Source organism: Lissotriton vulgaris, chromosome 10 (assembly GCF_964263255.1).
Source record: "Lissotriton vulgaris chromosome 10, aLisVul1.2, whole genome shotgun sequence".
Lineage (NCBI taxonomy): Eukaryota > Metazoa > Chordata > Amphibia > Caudata > Salamandridae > Lissotriton > Lissotriton vulgaris.
In genome coordinates this window covers 1108512935-1108530559 of record NC_141698.1, presented here as the reverse complement: position 1 = coordinate 1108530559, position 17625 = coordinate 1108512935, and the positions used below count along the sequence as shown (strand labels likewise).

The 17625-nt window shown below is 44.2% G+C and overlaps 1 protein-coding gene across 1 annotated transcript in view; it reads left to right on the top strand.

Moving 5' to 3' along the window:
• The window catches only part of LOC147689406 (vomeronasal type-2 receptor 26-like), a 340755-nt gene extending 327382 nt beyond the window's left edge, over positions 1-13373 (top strand). Inside the window, exon 4 of the mRNA XM_086940085.1 lies at positions 12466-13373. Coding sequence (XP_086796211.1) covers positions 12466-13373 — 908 coding nt within the window. The remainder of the gene's footprint in view (positions 1-12465) is intronic.
• The last annotated feature ends 4252 nt before the right edge of the window (positions 13374-17625 follow it).

Here is a 17625-nt window from a genome sequence, read left to right as displayed (position 1 = left end):
GAATCTACGCATCACCTCCTCTCTGGTAAGGACCGAGACGCCTACCCTACTCCGCGCGAGCATTGAGGTGCGATGTATCATCTCCCCCAAAGAAAGGAACCAACGCATCTCCATTCCTGCAAACCTTTTATTTGTTTTGCGTTTCGCATCCAGGTGCTTTTGTGAGAACTTTGTCGCATTCATCATCATCTTGAATTCAGTAACATCTACCATCTTGAAGTCTATTTTAAGTACAGTATTGTGCATTTTTTGTCGTTTATGGTCTTGTGATAAGTCTATATAAAGAATACTTATTTTTATAAAAACTGTGTGGTGTCCATCTGTAGTGTTTTCACTGTATTACTGTATGTGTTCACAAATGCTTAACACACTACCTCTGAGATAAGCCTGTCTGCTCGTGCCAAGCTACCAAGGGGGTTAGCAGGGGTTATCCAATAGTGTAATCCCCTTTCCCTGACTTAGAAGCAAGGGTCCCTATTTGGTCAACTGTATATATCATTGCCAACTGGAGACCCCCAGTCCTTATGCGATAGTCTGCAGTGCTGGGAGGCCTCAGGGTAGCCATGCATGATACAAGTCCAAATTCATTCATTCATTCAATTCTAACACCATCCATGCCCTAAACGATGTTTAAATTCAACAGATACCAAAGTAACAGTTGCTTTATGCACCCATGAGAAGCTGTGGGCCAACAGCCTGGAAGGCCTATTGGCAGACTACTGGGCTAGTGAATTAAAATAAATATTGCAAATTATTTTTAAGATTCTTTATTAGAACTTTAGGTAGCGCAAACTAGACCCGAGGCATCGGGTATCAGAGCGCTTTACATGAGCACCAGTTTCATTACAGATGAACAAATTCAATTTTGTTAGGCACTGGGTGATTAAGTGATTTGCTCAGAATCACAGGATGTTGAGCGCCGTTGCCCAGACTCGAACCCGGTTCCCAAGGTCCGAGGTGGACATCTCTAGCCATAAGGCTACATCCTCTCCTTTTTTATTTAAAAAGTTGGAGAAAATATAGTGAACTGTGCAACATGTTTCCTTTATAAAAAAAAAGAGAAATTACTTACAAAGAAACAACTTGGCTCCTACTGAAACTACAGGCCACCAACCACAATACATTTTTGAAAAACTATGAAAAGTGCAAAAACATGTAGGTACAATGCCCCAATCAAACAAACAACACCAATTTTCCAACTCACTTGTGAAATTTCAAATTCAAAAGTCCTCAAATCCAATTATATATGATGCCGCAGACACAAAGAGTGCTCCTTCCAGCTCCAAATCCAAATGAAAAGTGAACCGGAGATGGACAAAGCACTGGGAAAGCCTGCTGGGCAGGAACTGGAAACTGGAGACTCTGAGGTACTTCCTTCCTCTTAAAAAAAAGTTACAAAGAAAAAGTACTTCTTGCACCAAAAAGTACAGCCAAATGTCAATCTGAGGAGTTTTTTAAATCCAAATTGTCATTTCAAGAAGGTTTTGATGCTGCTCAGGAGAAACCAGGTTGCAGATTCTGCGGGTTTGGGATCCCGTTCTTCTCAAAACTTCCGCCGGAAGTCCGATTGCTTTCCTCGAATGATGTGTTTGCGATCGCAAACTCTCGCTGGACCATGCGGCTGGCTACCAAATCTCGTGGCACTCACAAACTGATGGCAAATCTCATCGGTGATCGAAGGCACCTAGTAAGTCATTGCCACGCACGTGAAAATGCATTTTGGGCAATCAAACACACAAAAAAACCTCTGCTCCATTGTGGAGTGCAGCTTTTCAGACAACTCGGCGTTCAACGCTGAGTGGCCAAAATCCGCAAACTAGCAAGCAGAGTGGAGTTTTACACCCAGGGTTAGTAATTACCATACACCTCATAATGAGAGCCCATGTGTCATCCAAGACAGCGCTTTGGATCAGTAGTTGCTACTGGAGGTGCTCAAATCTAATACCACTGGCAATGACATTCAACAGCTGTTGCAGGGATTCTGCACAAACACAGAACTCTGTGCAGGAATATGGGACCTTGGTGTATAGGGATTGATTCTTCCCACCACCTTAGTACCCACGGATCCAGGACCAACTAGCTATATTGTCTCACTTGCTCCCCTACTCACTCCAAGAGAAACACATGATTAGACACCCCAGATCACAACAGTCCCAGATCTCTCTGGAATCGCTGTAACAAGATACACCTTTTTGCCCACTCGCTTGTACTTGTCCACAATAAGATTTGACAGAGAAGTGAAACTGTTTAAAATATTTATTTTAACCAACATGCTCTAACATGCAGTGTACGTGTCACAACGAGCAGGAAAATGCATAGTACAAATATAGTCAGCATAGCAGCTAGTCCATATATCATGAAGGCAGATGTCATCATTAAAAGACAATGGAGAAAAGACTATGCTGCCTAACCTCCCTCCCCTTGCTAAGAAGAAGTATTATTATATAATAAAAAGATCTCAGCCTATAGATGGTAAATCTAAATCATACGTGCTGTCTCTCTCTTCTCCGTGGAATGGTCCCTCTCCAAGTGTGTCTCACCTATTCCTTTAGCTTACTAAAAAAAAACAGTACGCTGTCCAATCAACAGCTGCATTTATTTATTTTATTTATTGTGACTTGTATAGCGCACTATAACCCGGGGGTCTCTAAGCGCTTTGTTAGGATCAGCTAGACAATAAAAAGATGCGTCAGATTACAATTGGCGGCCACCCCACGCTTGCTGGAAAAGCACAGTTTTTAATTTCTTGCGAAAGGGCATTAGTTTCTTTTCATTGCGGAGTTCCAACGGTAGTTTATTCCACATAGCTGGCAAAGTATGTGAGAAAGCACGCCCACCCACAGTGGTCAGTCTACAGCGTGGCTGAACCAGATAGATGGAATCAGCAGATCTAAGCACCCTCCCTGGTTTGTAAAGGGACAGGCAAGATTTCAGATAGGTGGGTGCTCTGCTATGAAGCGCTATGTGTACAATGCAGAGCCCCTTGAACATTAGCCTCTGCCTAACTGGCAACCAATGGAGTTCCCGCAGGAGGGGGGATGCCTGGGTACTCCTTGGTTTCTTAAAAATGAGCCTAGCAGCATCATTCATGACCGTCTGCATTCTGTTTAAGAGGCCCTGTGGAAGTCCTATATACAATGAATTGCCATAGTCCAGCCTGGCCAAAATCATTGCAGAAACCGCGCTCCTTAGAGTGGAAAAAGAGAGCAGCGGGGAAACTTTCCTGAGTTGGCGAAGGAGGCCGACACAGCAGCCCACCACAGCTGTGACTTGCTTTTTCATGGACAGCTTACTGTCCACCTGGATGCCCAGGCTCTTAACCACCTCCGCCGGTTCTGGAGGCGTGCCCAGCTCCCCAGGCCAGAAACGATCACACCAAGGGTTGCCAGCGATGGTAATCGGCAACACCTCGGTTTTGTCCGGGTTGATTTTTAGGGAGTTGCCGGACATCCAGTTAGCTGTGCTTCTCAGAATGTTTTGCAGTCTGGTAAAGGCATTCTGGCTATCCTCCAGCTGGATGATGATCTGGGTGTCGTCTGCGTAGTTATATACCTGACAGTCCATTTGATTAAGCATTCGAATCAAAGGCTGTAGGTATATGTTGAACAATAGGGGTGACAGAGCAGACCCTTGTGGGACTCCGCAAGTGATCGAAGTTGCGGTAGAAAGCATGTCACCTAGTTGCACTTTCTGCGTCCTCCCTTGAAGGAAGGATGTGAACCATGCCAGTGCTATGCCCTGAATGCCGAAGTCCCTCATCCGCGACAGTAGTTGTTCATGACACACGGTATCAAATGCCGCGGAGAGGTCCAACAGCACCAGGGCCCCCGGGATTTTCTTGTCTGCTCTGTTCCTAAGCTCATCTACGATTGACAACATAACCAGCTCCGTGCTGTGGTTCGCACGGAAGCCTGCTTGATTCGGCTCTAACAGCGTGTTGCTTTCCAGATGTTCTGAAAGGGTGGTAAGGACATGCTGCTCCAGAACCTTCGCCAAGAATGGTAACTGGGAAATTGGTCTGAAGTTTTTCAGACATTTTGCATCTGCCCCCGGTTTTTTTAACAAGGGAATCAGACGGGCTTCCTTGAAGGCAGAAGGCACTTGACCAGTATGTAGAGAGAGGTTCAGGAGACTCAGCACATCATCCTCTATGCCCGGGAGTGCGAGTTTAAACACTTCAGGTGGGCATGGATCCGACCTAGAGCCGGACTTGACCCGTCCCATGAGGGAAGCTAAACTATCCTTTGTAATCAAGGGTAGATTAGAGAGCGGGATTGTAATTGGCAGTATAGCTGGGATATCCACCGGTGGACAGTCAATTTGCGAGGTTGCCGTAATTTCAGTGACCAAATCAATGATTTTGTTGGTGAAGAAATCCTGGAACTTCTGACAATCCTCCTGACTAAAGTCCGAAGACTGTTCCTTGTTCTTCCTGAGCTCCGTAAGGACTCGGAAGACTTCTTTCTGAGGGTTCGTAGCCGTAGAAATCCTCTCCTCGTAGAACTCGGACTTCCTGGCTATAATCGCTTGCTTATACCCATCGAGAGCCCGTAAATAGTTGCTCCGAGAGTCAGGACTGTAGTTTTTACACCAAGTTCTTTCCAGTTTACGTAACCCACGTTTCTGAGCTCTGAGTGAATCGTTGTACCACGGGGCCCCTCGTTTCCTGTCCGTGCGGTTCGCCCTACAGATTGGTGCAACTTTGTCTGTGGCATTCTGAAGTTTGTCCCTGAGTGCCCCACAGAGGGCCTCTGGGTTAAGGGGGCAATTATTGGCAAGGGGGCTGGTGCGAAGTAGATTTATCATTTTATCCCCATCAATCTTATTCCACTTCCTAACTGCCTTCCATCCTCCTTTAGTTGTTGTTCTCTGTCTGTCCACCAATAACTTGCCTCTCACCAAATGGTGGTCAGACCATACGCATGGCTGAGCCGCAGCCATGTCCTGAACAGGAACTGTCGTCCACACCAAGTCTAGGGTGTGTCCCTTAGCATGTGTTGGGCCTCTTACTTGTTGGACCAGATCTAGTGAGGTTAACGCCTCATCGATCTGTAACGCCTGACCATCTTTTTGGACCTTCTCCCAATAGTAGTTAAAATCCCCTATTATCACTACCTTATCATATCTTGAGCGGATGTCCTGGGCCAGTCTTATGAACAAGTCAGGGAATTCAGACGAGGTCCACGGAGGGCGATAGACTAACAGAATCAGCAGACAATCAGTCCCTGATTGCAACTTGACGCCCATCACTTCCGCACCTACTAAATTTTCCGTCAAGACCCTTTCGACCAATAGGCGTGAGTTGTACAGGACACCTCCCCCCTCTTAGCTCCAGATCTATTATAGAAAAGTGCCGAAAAGTCGGATGGTAAGGAGGCGACGAGATCCCGCTTAGAGGAATCCTCTAACCATGTCTCGGTAAGCATCAGTATGTTTTGTCTAAAGGCTAAGGTCTGGCCAGTACAAAATAACAAGGGGCATTGCTGTTCGTCCTTGCACCTAATGGTCAGTCAAAATCCCAGGAACCTGCAGAGAGTGAACACAGCGATGAGTTCCCATGTGAAAGTAGTTATTGAAATATTGCACAAAAAAAAGAAGTGTAGTAATGTGTGCAAAAGCAGCAGTCCAGCTCGAAGAGCTCATGCTAACTTAGTGGAAAATGACAATGTCCCTATGGGCCACGTGACACAGCTGTGATTCATCTCACCTGCGAAATGGAGCAAAACATGTGGGTTGCAGTGTTAGCCTCAAAACATGAACTTGCTGTACATGGAGTAACTGCAGTTACCTTCATACAGTAATTTTTCGGGTAGCCTGTAATCCGAACTTAGAGGTGACTGAGAGGCCAGTGAAGCATACACAGACAAGCTGGGGCACTCATGCATACATACATTTGCACACACACCCGGGTCCACACAAATACACTTGCAAATATGTACATTTCTGCACACAAGCACCACAAACTGTGCTACCTTTCTTAAAAGTACCCTTCTGCTTGATCTCTTCATGTTGCTTTGGCCTACCTTGTCTCTCATCCCACTCAGCCAAAATCTGCTGATGATTGGTGCTCCTAGGAGAAAGGAGGAGCTTTGAATCTCCCAGAGGAGGAGGGGGTGGCAAGTGTGTTTGACTGGCAGGATGGAGCAAACAGCAGCACATTTTATGACAACCTTTCTTATTTGAATATTTTTTTCATTGTTCATTAAAGTCAGTAAGGGATATTTGTATCCAAATTGCATTGTGGCTTTTACTGTGTATGAATTGGTCTATTGTTTTACTGGTTTTATGAAATATTTATATATATATATTTTTTTTGTTGTAATTTTTTTAAGATGATTGTCTCTTTTGTATTGATTGTATGGCAATATGCTATTGTTTAACTTCAAAAATTGGTATTGTCCTAAAATGATGAAATTGGGTTGTTCATACTTTTATGATATTTTATATCGAATAAAGTCATACAACAACAATTGCATTATTAATTTGCTTTTAGATATTTACTTTTTTGAGTTTTTTAGTTTTCTTACTTGACATCTAATACTAGTTTGTCAACACATGTTTATCCCTTTTTTAATATTGTTTGAATGGACCTTAAGTCATTTATCTCTTAATAGTATTACATTGTGTGTGTTGACTCCTGCGCTCCTAGCCTATTTAAGTTTTCACATGAGACTTGCCTGAAGCTACTAAACAAAATCATACATTAATTTTCACAATAATTTCATAAAATGCCTTAAACACTCACTTTTGAAGGGAGACTTTTTAGCACACCCGTCAAAACAGAGCATCCCACCTTTGTGACTAAGGGACAGGTCTGAGCCTACACTATAGGCCAGATTCTGATGTGTTTTGGAAAGCTGCCCGACAAAATTAGTTCGGAAATGATTTCTGACCAACTCAGATCGGGAGAGTCCAACCGACAGAGTACGATGCATCCGGATGCTTCCAGATACTATTTGGTTGGACTCCCATTAACTTCAATGGGAGCATATGTACCTAACCACTTTGTAATTTGGCCCTCGGTTGGAAAGACACGTTCCCGATCCGATTCGGAAGGAGCAAATGCTGTTAGGAGATATTTTTGACTCTACTGCTGGGTATCACCTGGCAGATGACCATGCCTGTGACTCTTCCCTTCCTCTTTGTCACCTCCCTTTCTATGCTTCAGCCAGTCATGTCTACTTTGGTGAGACCGATAAGCATCTGTTTAAATTGATGAGCACATTGTTGCCCCTGCCATGCCTTGGCACATTCAGCAGTATGAAGGTACTGTTTCACCTTGAGGGCACATGAATCATAGTAATGGTAGGAGCTCCTAATAAAAGCATAGCAAACAGTTTTACACAGGATAATTTGGAGAAGAGGACCTTGCAAGACTCCTTGAGAGTTGTGGGACTCCTGAATCTAGAGGCCAATGCAGCCCACCAGAACTAAATTACCACAAGTCTATAACACTGAAGAAATTCCCCCTACAGAGTCCCATTTTCAAGAAGTGTTGCAGAAACAAAAAGTAGAATATGGTATTTGCATTCATAAAGTGTGAAGAAATCCCTCGTAAGTGGGTCTCTCGGTGCCTATGCACTCTCAAACATGACATCAATACCAAAAGGAATTAGAAGAGCCAAGTTTTGAGGAATTGTTTTAAATTAGCAAAGTCCGGGAAGGCTCGTATGGACAAAGGTAACTAGTTCCAGTGATGGGGCCAAATAGGAAAAAGATGTGCCCCCATATGTGACAGTACGGATATGGCTGGGTTGAAGCAAGAGTTGCCCACTAGATCTGAGGTTGCGCATGGGTATATAAAACTGTAACTTCTTCCGTACCTAGAGTAGACTGTTTCCAAAAAGGGACTTATGTATGAGACCAAGGAGTTTAAAAAGGGTGCACTTTTTTAATCAGGAGCCAATACAAAAATGTCAGTGTGTAAGTGTGTACTCCGAAGGGGAGTGAGAAGTCAAATTGCAGATCATGCAGGCAGATGTGTTTTGTACCACATGAAGTCTGGTTAAGAGAACTAAGTGCCTGAGCAGTGTATTCCCTAGACTGAAGAGGTAGCCATTGAAAAGCTCTTGTGAACAGTCACATAATTCCAAAGCAGGTCCCAAAGATAGAATGTACTTGTTCTTTTGTAGAGATGTCATCATCAATCAGTATGCCCAGACTTCTAGCTACCTTTTTTAGATCAGGGCCTGGCCCCAGTTCCAGTGGCCACCAGTCTTCAGATCAAAAGAGCAGAATTTCAGTCTTTCCTCTGTATAACTGAAGGCATTTGGAGGACATCCAGAGGGCTAATTTCTTCATACATTCCCTGAAACTGATTATAGTAGATTCAGGAGGTTATTATAAGCTGTGTGCTGTCCGTAAATGAAATTACTTAGAACCCGCAAGATTGTATCAATTAAGGCCAGGGGTGCAACACGGATATTGAAAATGGTGGGGCTCAAAGATGAGCCCTGAGGTACCCCCCTGTCGAAGGCCAAACCTGGGCTTTTCCTCCAACACCAACCTCAACCAGTCGTTGGCACTGGAATAAAATGTGAGATGCTATAGAATGCTGCTGATAGATCTAGTAGTACAAGCTTGGCTTCATCCAGGAAGGATCTAATGGTGTCCAGAACATCCACCAGTGTAGTTTCTGTACTTTGGGAAGCCCGACAACCAGATTGGGAAGGGTCTAGCAGAGAGTGGGTTTGCAAGAAAGACATCATCTGTTTGTTAACAACAGACTTCATCATTTTTCAGCGAAAAGGAAAAAGTGATACTTGTCTGTAATTTGCAAGGTCTGAGGGATTTGCTGCGGGTTTCTTTACAATAGGTCTCATCTTTCCATTTTGTGTGAATGTTTTTCATATTCAGGGAGAGATAAAACAGATCCATAATAGTAGGAAGGAGTCCTGGGGCTAAGGTCTCCATGAGCACGATTTGATATTTTAATCTGGACCAAGATTTGCTAAGGGGACACTACATCAAAATATTCCAGAAGACTGGGATGATTAGACGATGAAGAAGCAGGTGAAGTCCTCCGTGCCTATGTGACACCATTTGACAGAGTGGCATAAAGTTTTGGAATTTGTTCTTCAAAACGATTGACAAGGTCATTAGAAAGAGACTGAGATGCTGGGATAGATTGAGCACATGTCAAATGTTTGGTAAATTAATTTACAATCATATATATAATTCCTTTGTCGCGTTTCCGGTGTTGTTAATTCTGTTCACTTTATGGGACTTCCTAGTTATTTTGATGTTTCTTTGGTAAATGTCTACGGCTGCTTAGTGACTTGTCTGCACAAGTTTGATTGGTTTGCGACTTGTGTTCCAACTTTCTACAGACTGCTTTTTCTGCCTTTAGAGACTCTGAGAGCTAGGGAGACATGTCAATATAAGTTTTGAGGTGGGTCGTTTTTTGGGAGTGATGATTTCTAATGCCTGCTTCCTCAAAATACTTAAGAGGAAGATTAATATATCTGTGAGTAATAGGGAGGGAAGCAGTAAAATATGAAGTAAAGTACTGGAGACACCTTTCTCCATGGTTCGATTTTTCTAGGTGCTACGGTTCTGAGTTCTAGGGATTCTCCCACATGGAGATGAAAATTGATAGAGAAATGGTCTGTCCAGATCTTAGGCATTGGAGATTCGATCAGTAGGTTAGAAGAGTTTGTGAAAATTAGATGCAATGTGTGCTCATCTATGTTTGTTGGGCCTACTACATTTTGATAGAGGCCTAATGAAATGACACTGCTGCTAAGGTTTATAACGTTCACTAGTGTTTGAGAAGAAGTAACACATTTGCAAAAATCCAAAGTTTGCCTGTGCTCATTTCCTCAGTGTCCAAACATATTAGACTTTTATGGGTTATAGGAAGATATTTACCTATATAAGGGGCTGAATGTTTATAGTGGAAATGTTATTTCAAGCAAAAGAGATCTGTGCATTGAGGTACTGGGGTTCAAGAATAAGGAGAGGAGTCATTTCAAGATCTACTGCAGTGGAGGGGCCTTGATGTTTATGAGGCGCACATAAGGTCAGGAGATAAGATTGAAAAACTGGGATAGTCACATAATGTAGCAGTAGGGGCAGCATTTCCAAACCAGCAGCACCAGGGGCCAGACTGATGTTACAGGTGCAGCTACACGAACCCTTCTCTGAAGACAGTTGTAAAATTCCATCATAATCATTAAAATCTGGGTACTATTTTATTACTTGAGGACATGCCTCTGTGAAAAGGAGACACTTCTTGTCACCTGCGTGCATGCCCCTATTACAGACCATTACACACTCATGCATACTTTTATGTAGTCAGGAAGAGTGTACACACATTTTACAGACAGTGGGGGTCAGTAAAATACAGGGTGGCACGGTGGGTGGGGGTTTTGAATAAAAAATAAAAAAACACTTACCTGATTTCGCCAACGTCTCTCCCACATCAAATGAGTCTCTTCCAGGGACGGGGAAGCACCCAGGCTCCTCACAGCCAACTACAACACTGCAATGCATCGTTGTGATTGGTAAATACCCAGAATCCCCTGAGCCAATCATAACGCTGTAATGCAGCATTGTTATTGGTCTGAAAACCGTGGTTCGGTGCTCAACTAGAGAATGGGGTCCTGGCCATGTTCTACATGCAGGCTGTAATGCGGCCTGCATAGCAAACATGCAAAGTGAGCATGAATGTTTGGCTGGCCCGGTCAAACATTGATGCACACTTTACAGAGTATATAACGACTCCTCCTACCTGATGTCAGGGGAGCCAAGCCCCGCCCCGCTCTAGCCTGAACATACAAAAAATAAAATGAGAATAATTTCAGTTATGATCATTTTATATTTTTGTTAGCCTTAGCGGAGGAGCCACCAGCCAGTAATTCTGGTACTATTCCTAGGTTGAGAAGGATTGTCTAACACGCTCAAGAGTTGGAGAGTGACCACCTCAAGCTGTCAGTTGGTCCTCAGACTGTCCTCCTGGCAGCTTCTTTGGAGATCCTTGGTCAATGTGTTTTTGATAATGAGTTGTGTATGTAGCACAGACAGTACACCCACCTACAGGTGCATAGCTAGCCATAGGACAGGTCATAATAACATCAGGCTTCTCGACGGAGACGCCCTTCTGAGAGCCACTGAAATGTTGAGATAGGGAGCGGATGCTGGGCACAACATGGCACTGGTGATGCTTGATCTCAGTGCCGCTTTTGACACTGTAGCACACTTCATCTTACTGTAGTGTCTTAGTGATGGTGGTGTAACCGGGGCTGCCTTGGGATGGTTAAAGTCATTCCTCATGGGCCGTTTCTTCCAAGTCCAACTGGGGTGTGCCCGCTCTGCTGAAATGGCACTGGACCAGGGGGTGCCTCAGGGCTCTGCCCTGAGCCCCACCTTATTTAACCTATACATGGCCCCCGTGGCCGGGATCGTTCAGGCGTATGGAGTGGAATTTGTATCATACGCCGACGATACCCAACTGCTGTTATCTCTGTCCCAAGCCCCTGCAATGATAGTATCCAACTTTAAGGACTGTATGCAGGCTCTGGCTAATTGGATGGACTCCCACTGCTTAAAATTGAATGGCTCTAAAACGGAGATGTTGATAGTGGGTGGAGATAGTCTTAGTTGGTCATCAGAGTGGTGGCCGCCATGTCTGGGTCCCACCCCGGTACCATGTGAGGAAGCAAAAAACCTAGGGGTGTGGGTTAATCCCACCCTGTCTTATGAGGGACATATCCGACGTCTAGTCGGTAAATGCTTTGGTGTTCTGAAAACACTGAATAAAACGCTGGACCTACTCCCCCTGCCAGCCAGACGGACCTTGATTTAAGCGCTGGTTACTTCCCGGATGGACTATGGGAATATGCTATTCCTGGGGGCCACCGAGAAAAGTTTGGGGCGATTACAAGTCCTACAAAATTCGGCCGCACGTCTGGTTCTGAGACGATCTAGGAGAGCGACCTCCAGTCGGGCTCTGGACACCCTGCACTGGCTGTCAGTTAAGAAAAGAGTCCAATATAAATGCCTCCTGATGTGCCATCGTATTGTATGAAAGAGGGCCCCTTCTTATTTGGATAACCTAGTGTGCAGATATGAACCCTCGAGGGCTCTTCGCTCAGGAGGCTCGGGTCAGTTGGTTGTCCCGCGGGCTAATAAATCAAGAATGGGAGGGCGCTCCTTTAGTGTAATGGCTGCCCGCAGCTGGAAAAAGCTCCCTCTGGAGATGAGACTAGAGAGCGCGGAAGTCAAGTTTAGAGCATTACTGAAAACGCATCTGTATAGGCTATAGGGGCACGTCGGGGCGGGCAGTCTATGCTAAAGTGTCTAGCTCTTCCTTACTAGCGCGGGGACACACCGGGAAGGTGTTACCAGGCGCTTTATAAACTGTCTATTATTATTATCATCACTGTGTCACATTCCATTCATCTATATCATTTTCCCTACTTGAAGGCATCTTCTGTAATACTGACCAATGTTCTTTTCATGCAGATATGCCAAACTGCGTATCATGCCCTCAAGACCAGTGGTCCAATCAGAAGAGAGATTCCTGCATTCAACGGGTGGTAAAGTTCCTGTCCTATGAGGATCTGCTGGGAGTTGCCCTAACCTCCATCACAAGTTTGTTCTTCATCATCACTACTGTAGTGCTGGGAAGCTTCATTAAATACAGCAACACACCTCTGGTTAGAGCCAATAATCGGAATCTCAGCTACATCCTCCTCCTCTCCCTCATGCTGTGCTTCCTCTGCTGTTTTTTGTTTATTGGACACCCTTCCAAGCTGTCCTGTCTTTTCCGTCAAACTACCTTTGGGATAATTTTCACTATTGCTGTTTCTACAGTTTTAGCAAAAACTCTCACAGTTATTATTGCCTTCAATGCCACAAAGCCGGGCAGTAAACTCAGAAAGTGGGTGGGCCCTCGATTGTCCATCTTTGTAATGCTTGGCTGCTCACTTGGCGAGGTGGTGATCTGCACTGTGTGGCTCCTTCTCTCTGCTCCATTTCCAGACATTGACACCAAATCTGAAACTGGGAAGATGATCCTACAGTGTAACGAAGGTTCTGTTGCTGCATTTTTTGCTGTGGTTGGTTATGTGGGATTCTTGGCTCTTCTGAGCTTTGTTGTTGCCTCCATAGCTAGAAAGTTACCGTCTACGTTTAATGAGGCCAAGTTTGTCACCTTCAGCATGCTGGTGTTCTGCAGCGTCTGGGTCTCCTTCATCCCAGCGTACCTGAGCACCAAGGGCAGGTACATGGTGGCCGTGGAGATCTTCGCCATCCTTACTTCCAGCTCTGGACTGCTAGGCTGTATCTTCATCCCTAAAGTCTACATCATCCTCCTTAGGCCGGAGCTGAACACCAAGGATTATCTAATGGGAAAACAAGTAAACACCTGAGACTTATAGCACAATATTGAGTGGCAAATTATTGACCTGCAACATTACCAAGTACAGAATATTGGATAGCACGGTCTCTTCAATGTAGGTATATATAAGTGTGTATTTACATTTACTATTCTTAACTTCACATCTATGTATCTTGACAACATATATGTAATCAAGGCACATCGGTGTAGAGTTAAAAATATTAAGGGGCTTATTCAAGTAGGTTTTTCGTCGCCCTTTCATCATGCACCGGGGCCCAAGGGTGATGCAAGACCTCTGATTTATCAAGTCACGCAAGCCCACCTTGCTTTGGCCCGAGTGGCTTGATAAATCCAGAGAAAACAGTGCAAATCACTGTATTATGTTACTCTACCCTGAGAAGGCACTCCATGGGTGGAGGGTCCCTCGCATCCACTCATTGATTCTGAATTATTCCCATATTTATCATTACTGGTAGAGCTGGGAATGCGTCAGAATGCTTCACCTTCCCACATGAGGCCTATCAAGGAGAAATATCTGTATTTCTCCTTGTTACTTCCTCTTTCTATCTGTGCCTCATTTAGCAGCACACATAGAAAGAGGAAAATACCTTGGGGATCGTTTCCGTGCAGGAAGGTGTCCATTTCTGTACAAATGCAATCCTGCTTACAACACTGGTACCCTCGCACCATGGTGCAAGGGTGGCTGCATTGGTGCCAGGCAGCACATTGTGTGTGCACCAGCACTGGGAAATGAAAAAAATGCACCAAATAGTGTTAAGTACAGTGCCTTCCTGCCCTTGCCCTATCACGCAGTGCAGCACAGAGAGGTGACGTGCTGTGCTGCGTGAGATCTTAGTAAATATGATCCTATATCTAGACCTACCAATGTACTTGCATTGACAATACAGCTTCAGACCCCATCCTGACTTGATATTTTTGCAGCCAATATTCTGCACTTAACTTTGTGCTAGAAAATCCACTGAAGAACGAGCAAATAGGTGTCATGATGCACTGGGGTACTTTCACAGTTCATCATTTACACACAACTCGCTTTGGATTGTACACATCACAATTCTACTGCCTTGAACATGTGATCCTTGAGGGAATACTTTATCAGCTTAGCATTCTAGCAATAAAAGCTTTATTGCTGTGAGAGAGGATTTCAAATATTTTAATGTGTCTATCGTTATATTTTTGCGCTGAAACAAAAACTGCGATTTGCAAAACTATATTTTGCTGTGCTTGTGAAAACTAGGTGCAAACTAGACATAAACTCCATTTTGAATTCCAAAGCAGCCATGATGTGCGTTTTCATGTCTTCTCTGTGTTGACATGCTGTTCTTGAAGAAGGCTAGAGGAAGACTTTACAACATTTCAAGGCTCCTACTGTCTACACTACTGCGGTCCACTTTCTTTTATTGAGATTGTAAGTGTTAAGTTTAGCTTGATTTGTACTGAGACTTCTGAATGCATTAGGTATTAATCAACTAGGAGGTGTGTGGGATGGTGTTAAATCACACTGCATTACATGTTGTATGCTATTTGCCAATTGTGCATTATGACGCAAACACCTTATGCTGACAATGTGATTTTCATTGTGAAATTTGCTACAAAAAGAGTTGTTTTTGGATGTGAGCCATGTCCGGTTTGCCCTGACTTTAGAGAGTGGACTCACATTAGTCTTTCTCCTGATTATGACTGAATATTTTACTCTAAGGTTTAACTTCATGTCATTCTCTTTGCTGCATTTAATGGAGTATCATGCCAATAATTACCTATATTGATTCAGTGTGGATTTTGACTATTATTTTTGGCTTCTGTATTGCACTTTATTATTAGATAAACCTTCATGCTTTCAAAACCTTCTACAAGGCTCAAGTCCCTTCTTGATTTAAGGCTTATTAAATCACCTAGGCTGATTTATTTGCTGTCTGTTATCTGGGCACAATTCTTCATATGTTCTTGAGTTTAACACAGTCCTGGATCCTGCACAGGTGCTTTCTCTCAGATTATCTGATAACATCGGGTCAACACTCTCTTTAATTATTATTATTATTATTTGATTAGGAGGTCTGTTAGTGGCTACATTAACTGCATATTATTGGGAGGGGATGTGTTGCAGCTTCTATTGGTAATTCTAGAAATGTTCAATGATGTTACAAAACAATGAGATGCTGTTGCCTGGTCAGCTTGAAATGGCTGTCCAAGGGGATGTACCATCTGCCACAGTGTTTAAGAAACTGAATAAAAGCTCCTTACCCTAAGCTTGTCTCATCGTGGTGCTGCAGCATGTCTTTGGGATGAGTTGGCCAGCATTACAGAAGTAGAGACAGTGCTTGATGATACTGAAGACCCACAAGGAGATTGCAATTGCTGCTTTCTTTTCTCTTTCATGATGACATAGGGGTGAAGAACAAAGCCAGTGACAAGTCAACTTATCATTGCCTCACAGTGTGACAATTATTGTCCAGGTAGTGTGTTTTGTTGTGTTTCAGTGTGACAACACTTGTTCAAGTTTCTCATAACTACCCTGAAGCTCAGTAACTATGATGGAGGTCCCTCCAGGGAGTATTTCTGTAAGGTGCAGAAGGAGAGTCCTACTCTTGTGTTACATTGTGTTATCTTGTTCTATGGCATATGCTTGTTTACTATAGAAGCCTGACCGCCCCCTCTCCTCGCACCTCCAGTGTGGTGATTCCCCAGGAACTATATGATCCACGAGTCATGTCTACTTCAGCAACAGCCTGCATGCCTGTTCCAGGTTGCTAGAGGTGACGAGCTGGGTGGTGTTAAGGGCGGTCATCCATTAAGCCTCTGTTACTTTGTTCCAGCTGCAATCAGAGGAGCTGAGGGGCTTGGTGCAGTTAGCATATTAGCATGAGGTCATTAGGAAAACTTATAGGCCAGATAGTCACATAACTATGAGCTGTGAATGACTATGGTGAGGTTAGCGTACTTGCACTCCTCCAGGCAGGAAAAAGGGGAAGCAAGTGGATTCCATAAGGTCTACTGAGGGGATAGAGTTCTCTTTACTGAGGCCAGAGACCTCACATAAGGGGCAAACATGCCCTAGTGTCTAGTGGGCTTTCTACACCTCCCCCCCAGAGTGGCAGATGGGGGTAAATTACCCCCACAGAGGGCAGAAAAGCATTTTGCTTTGTTTTTTTAGGGAAACGGTATATGGTGGGCAGCCCCAACCCCTATTCCTTTTGCCCTGGCATCTAGTGGACATTTTGACCCTCTTCACAGGGGGGCCGATTGGGGGTAATCACCCACATCTAGCCACCAGGGTTCAGAACGACTGATGCCCCATTTTGCTGTGGTGAAGCATGGTCTTGCCCATGGTGAGCAGCCCCCACCCCTATCTTTAAAATACATCTTTCCTTGGTGTCTAGTGGGCTTTTTGTTACCCACCCCCAGGGGGGGCAGATTGGGGGTAATTACCAGATAACACCCATCAGGGGGGGGGAGAAAGGCTGTAATCATCAAAAGTGCTAGAGGGAGCACAAGCCTTTGCCTAAGGTGCTGCTGATGCCATCCCAGGTGTCTAGTGGGTAGATCCCTGCAAGAGGATCACACTACTGTGGTGATCCCAAAGCAGGGATCCACTGGCCAGAGGTAGCAGTGGAAACAGAAGATTTTCCCCAACTATACCTCTCTCAAAAGAATCAGCAAGGCTGAGATCTGCCCCCAAGCACTGATTCAGTGAAAGTAAAATGAGCCTATTGGCTTGTTTTACTTTCATTTTCCTGTAATGGCCCTGTGTGCTGATCATCCTTATAGATAAAAAACAATCAGGCTGCACAGGAAACTCTTCCTGAGCAGTCTGATGTAAAAATAAAAACCTGAAGGAATCCCTCTGGTACAGATAGGCCTTTATATACCTGCCCAGTGTTGGCAAATTGCATAACTAAAACAAAGGCGGGCAGGTTGAAATAAACACTTTTTAGGTAAAGTGTCTTTTTCTTAGTGCAGTTTGTGTATGTGGTATTGAGAAGAATGAAACAGGTTTGCTTCCATTCACCACAGTGTCCCTGGTTCCGTTTAGGGACTGTTAGGAAACCAACGCATTGATGCCACTTCAAATATGTATTGGGTGGGATTCTCCTGGGCCACAAAAAACTGTCAGCCAGAGACCCTGTTTACTCAACAATGCTTTCTACACACAAACATCTGTATCAGCATCTCCTATAAGAATGTCTTCCATGGATGATTTCATGGCATTTCAAGATGTCCTGATAAGAGGGGCCATGAAGCTGAAAATATAAATGGAGGCCCTCAGA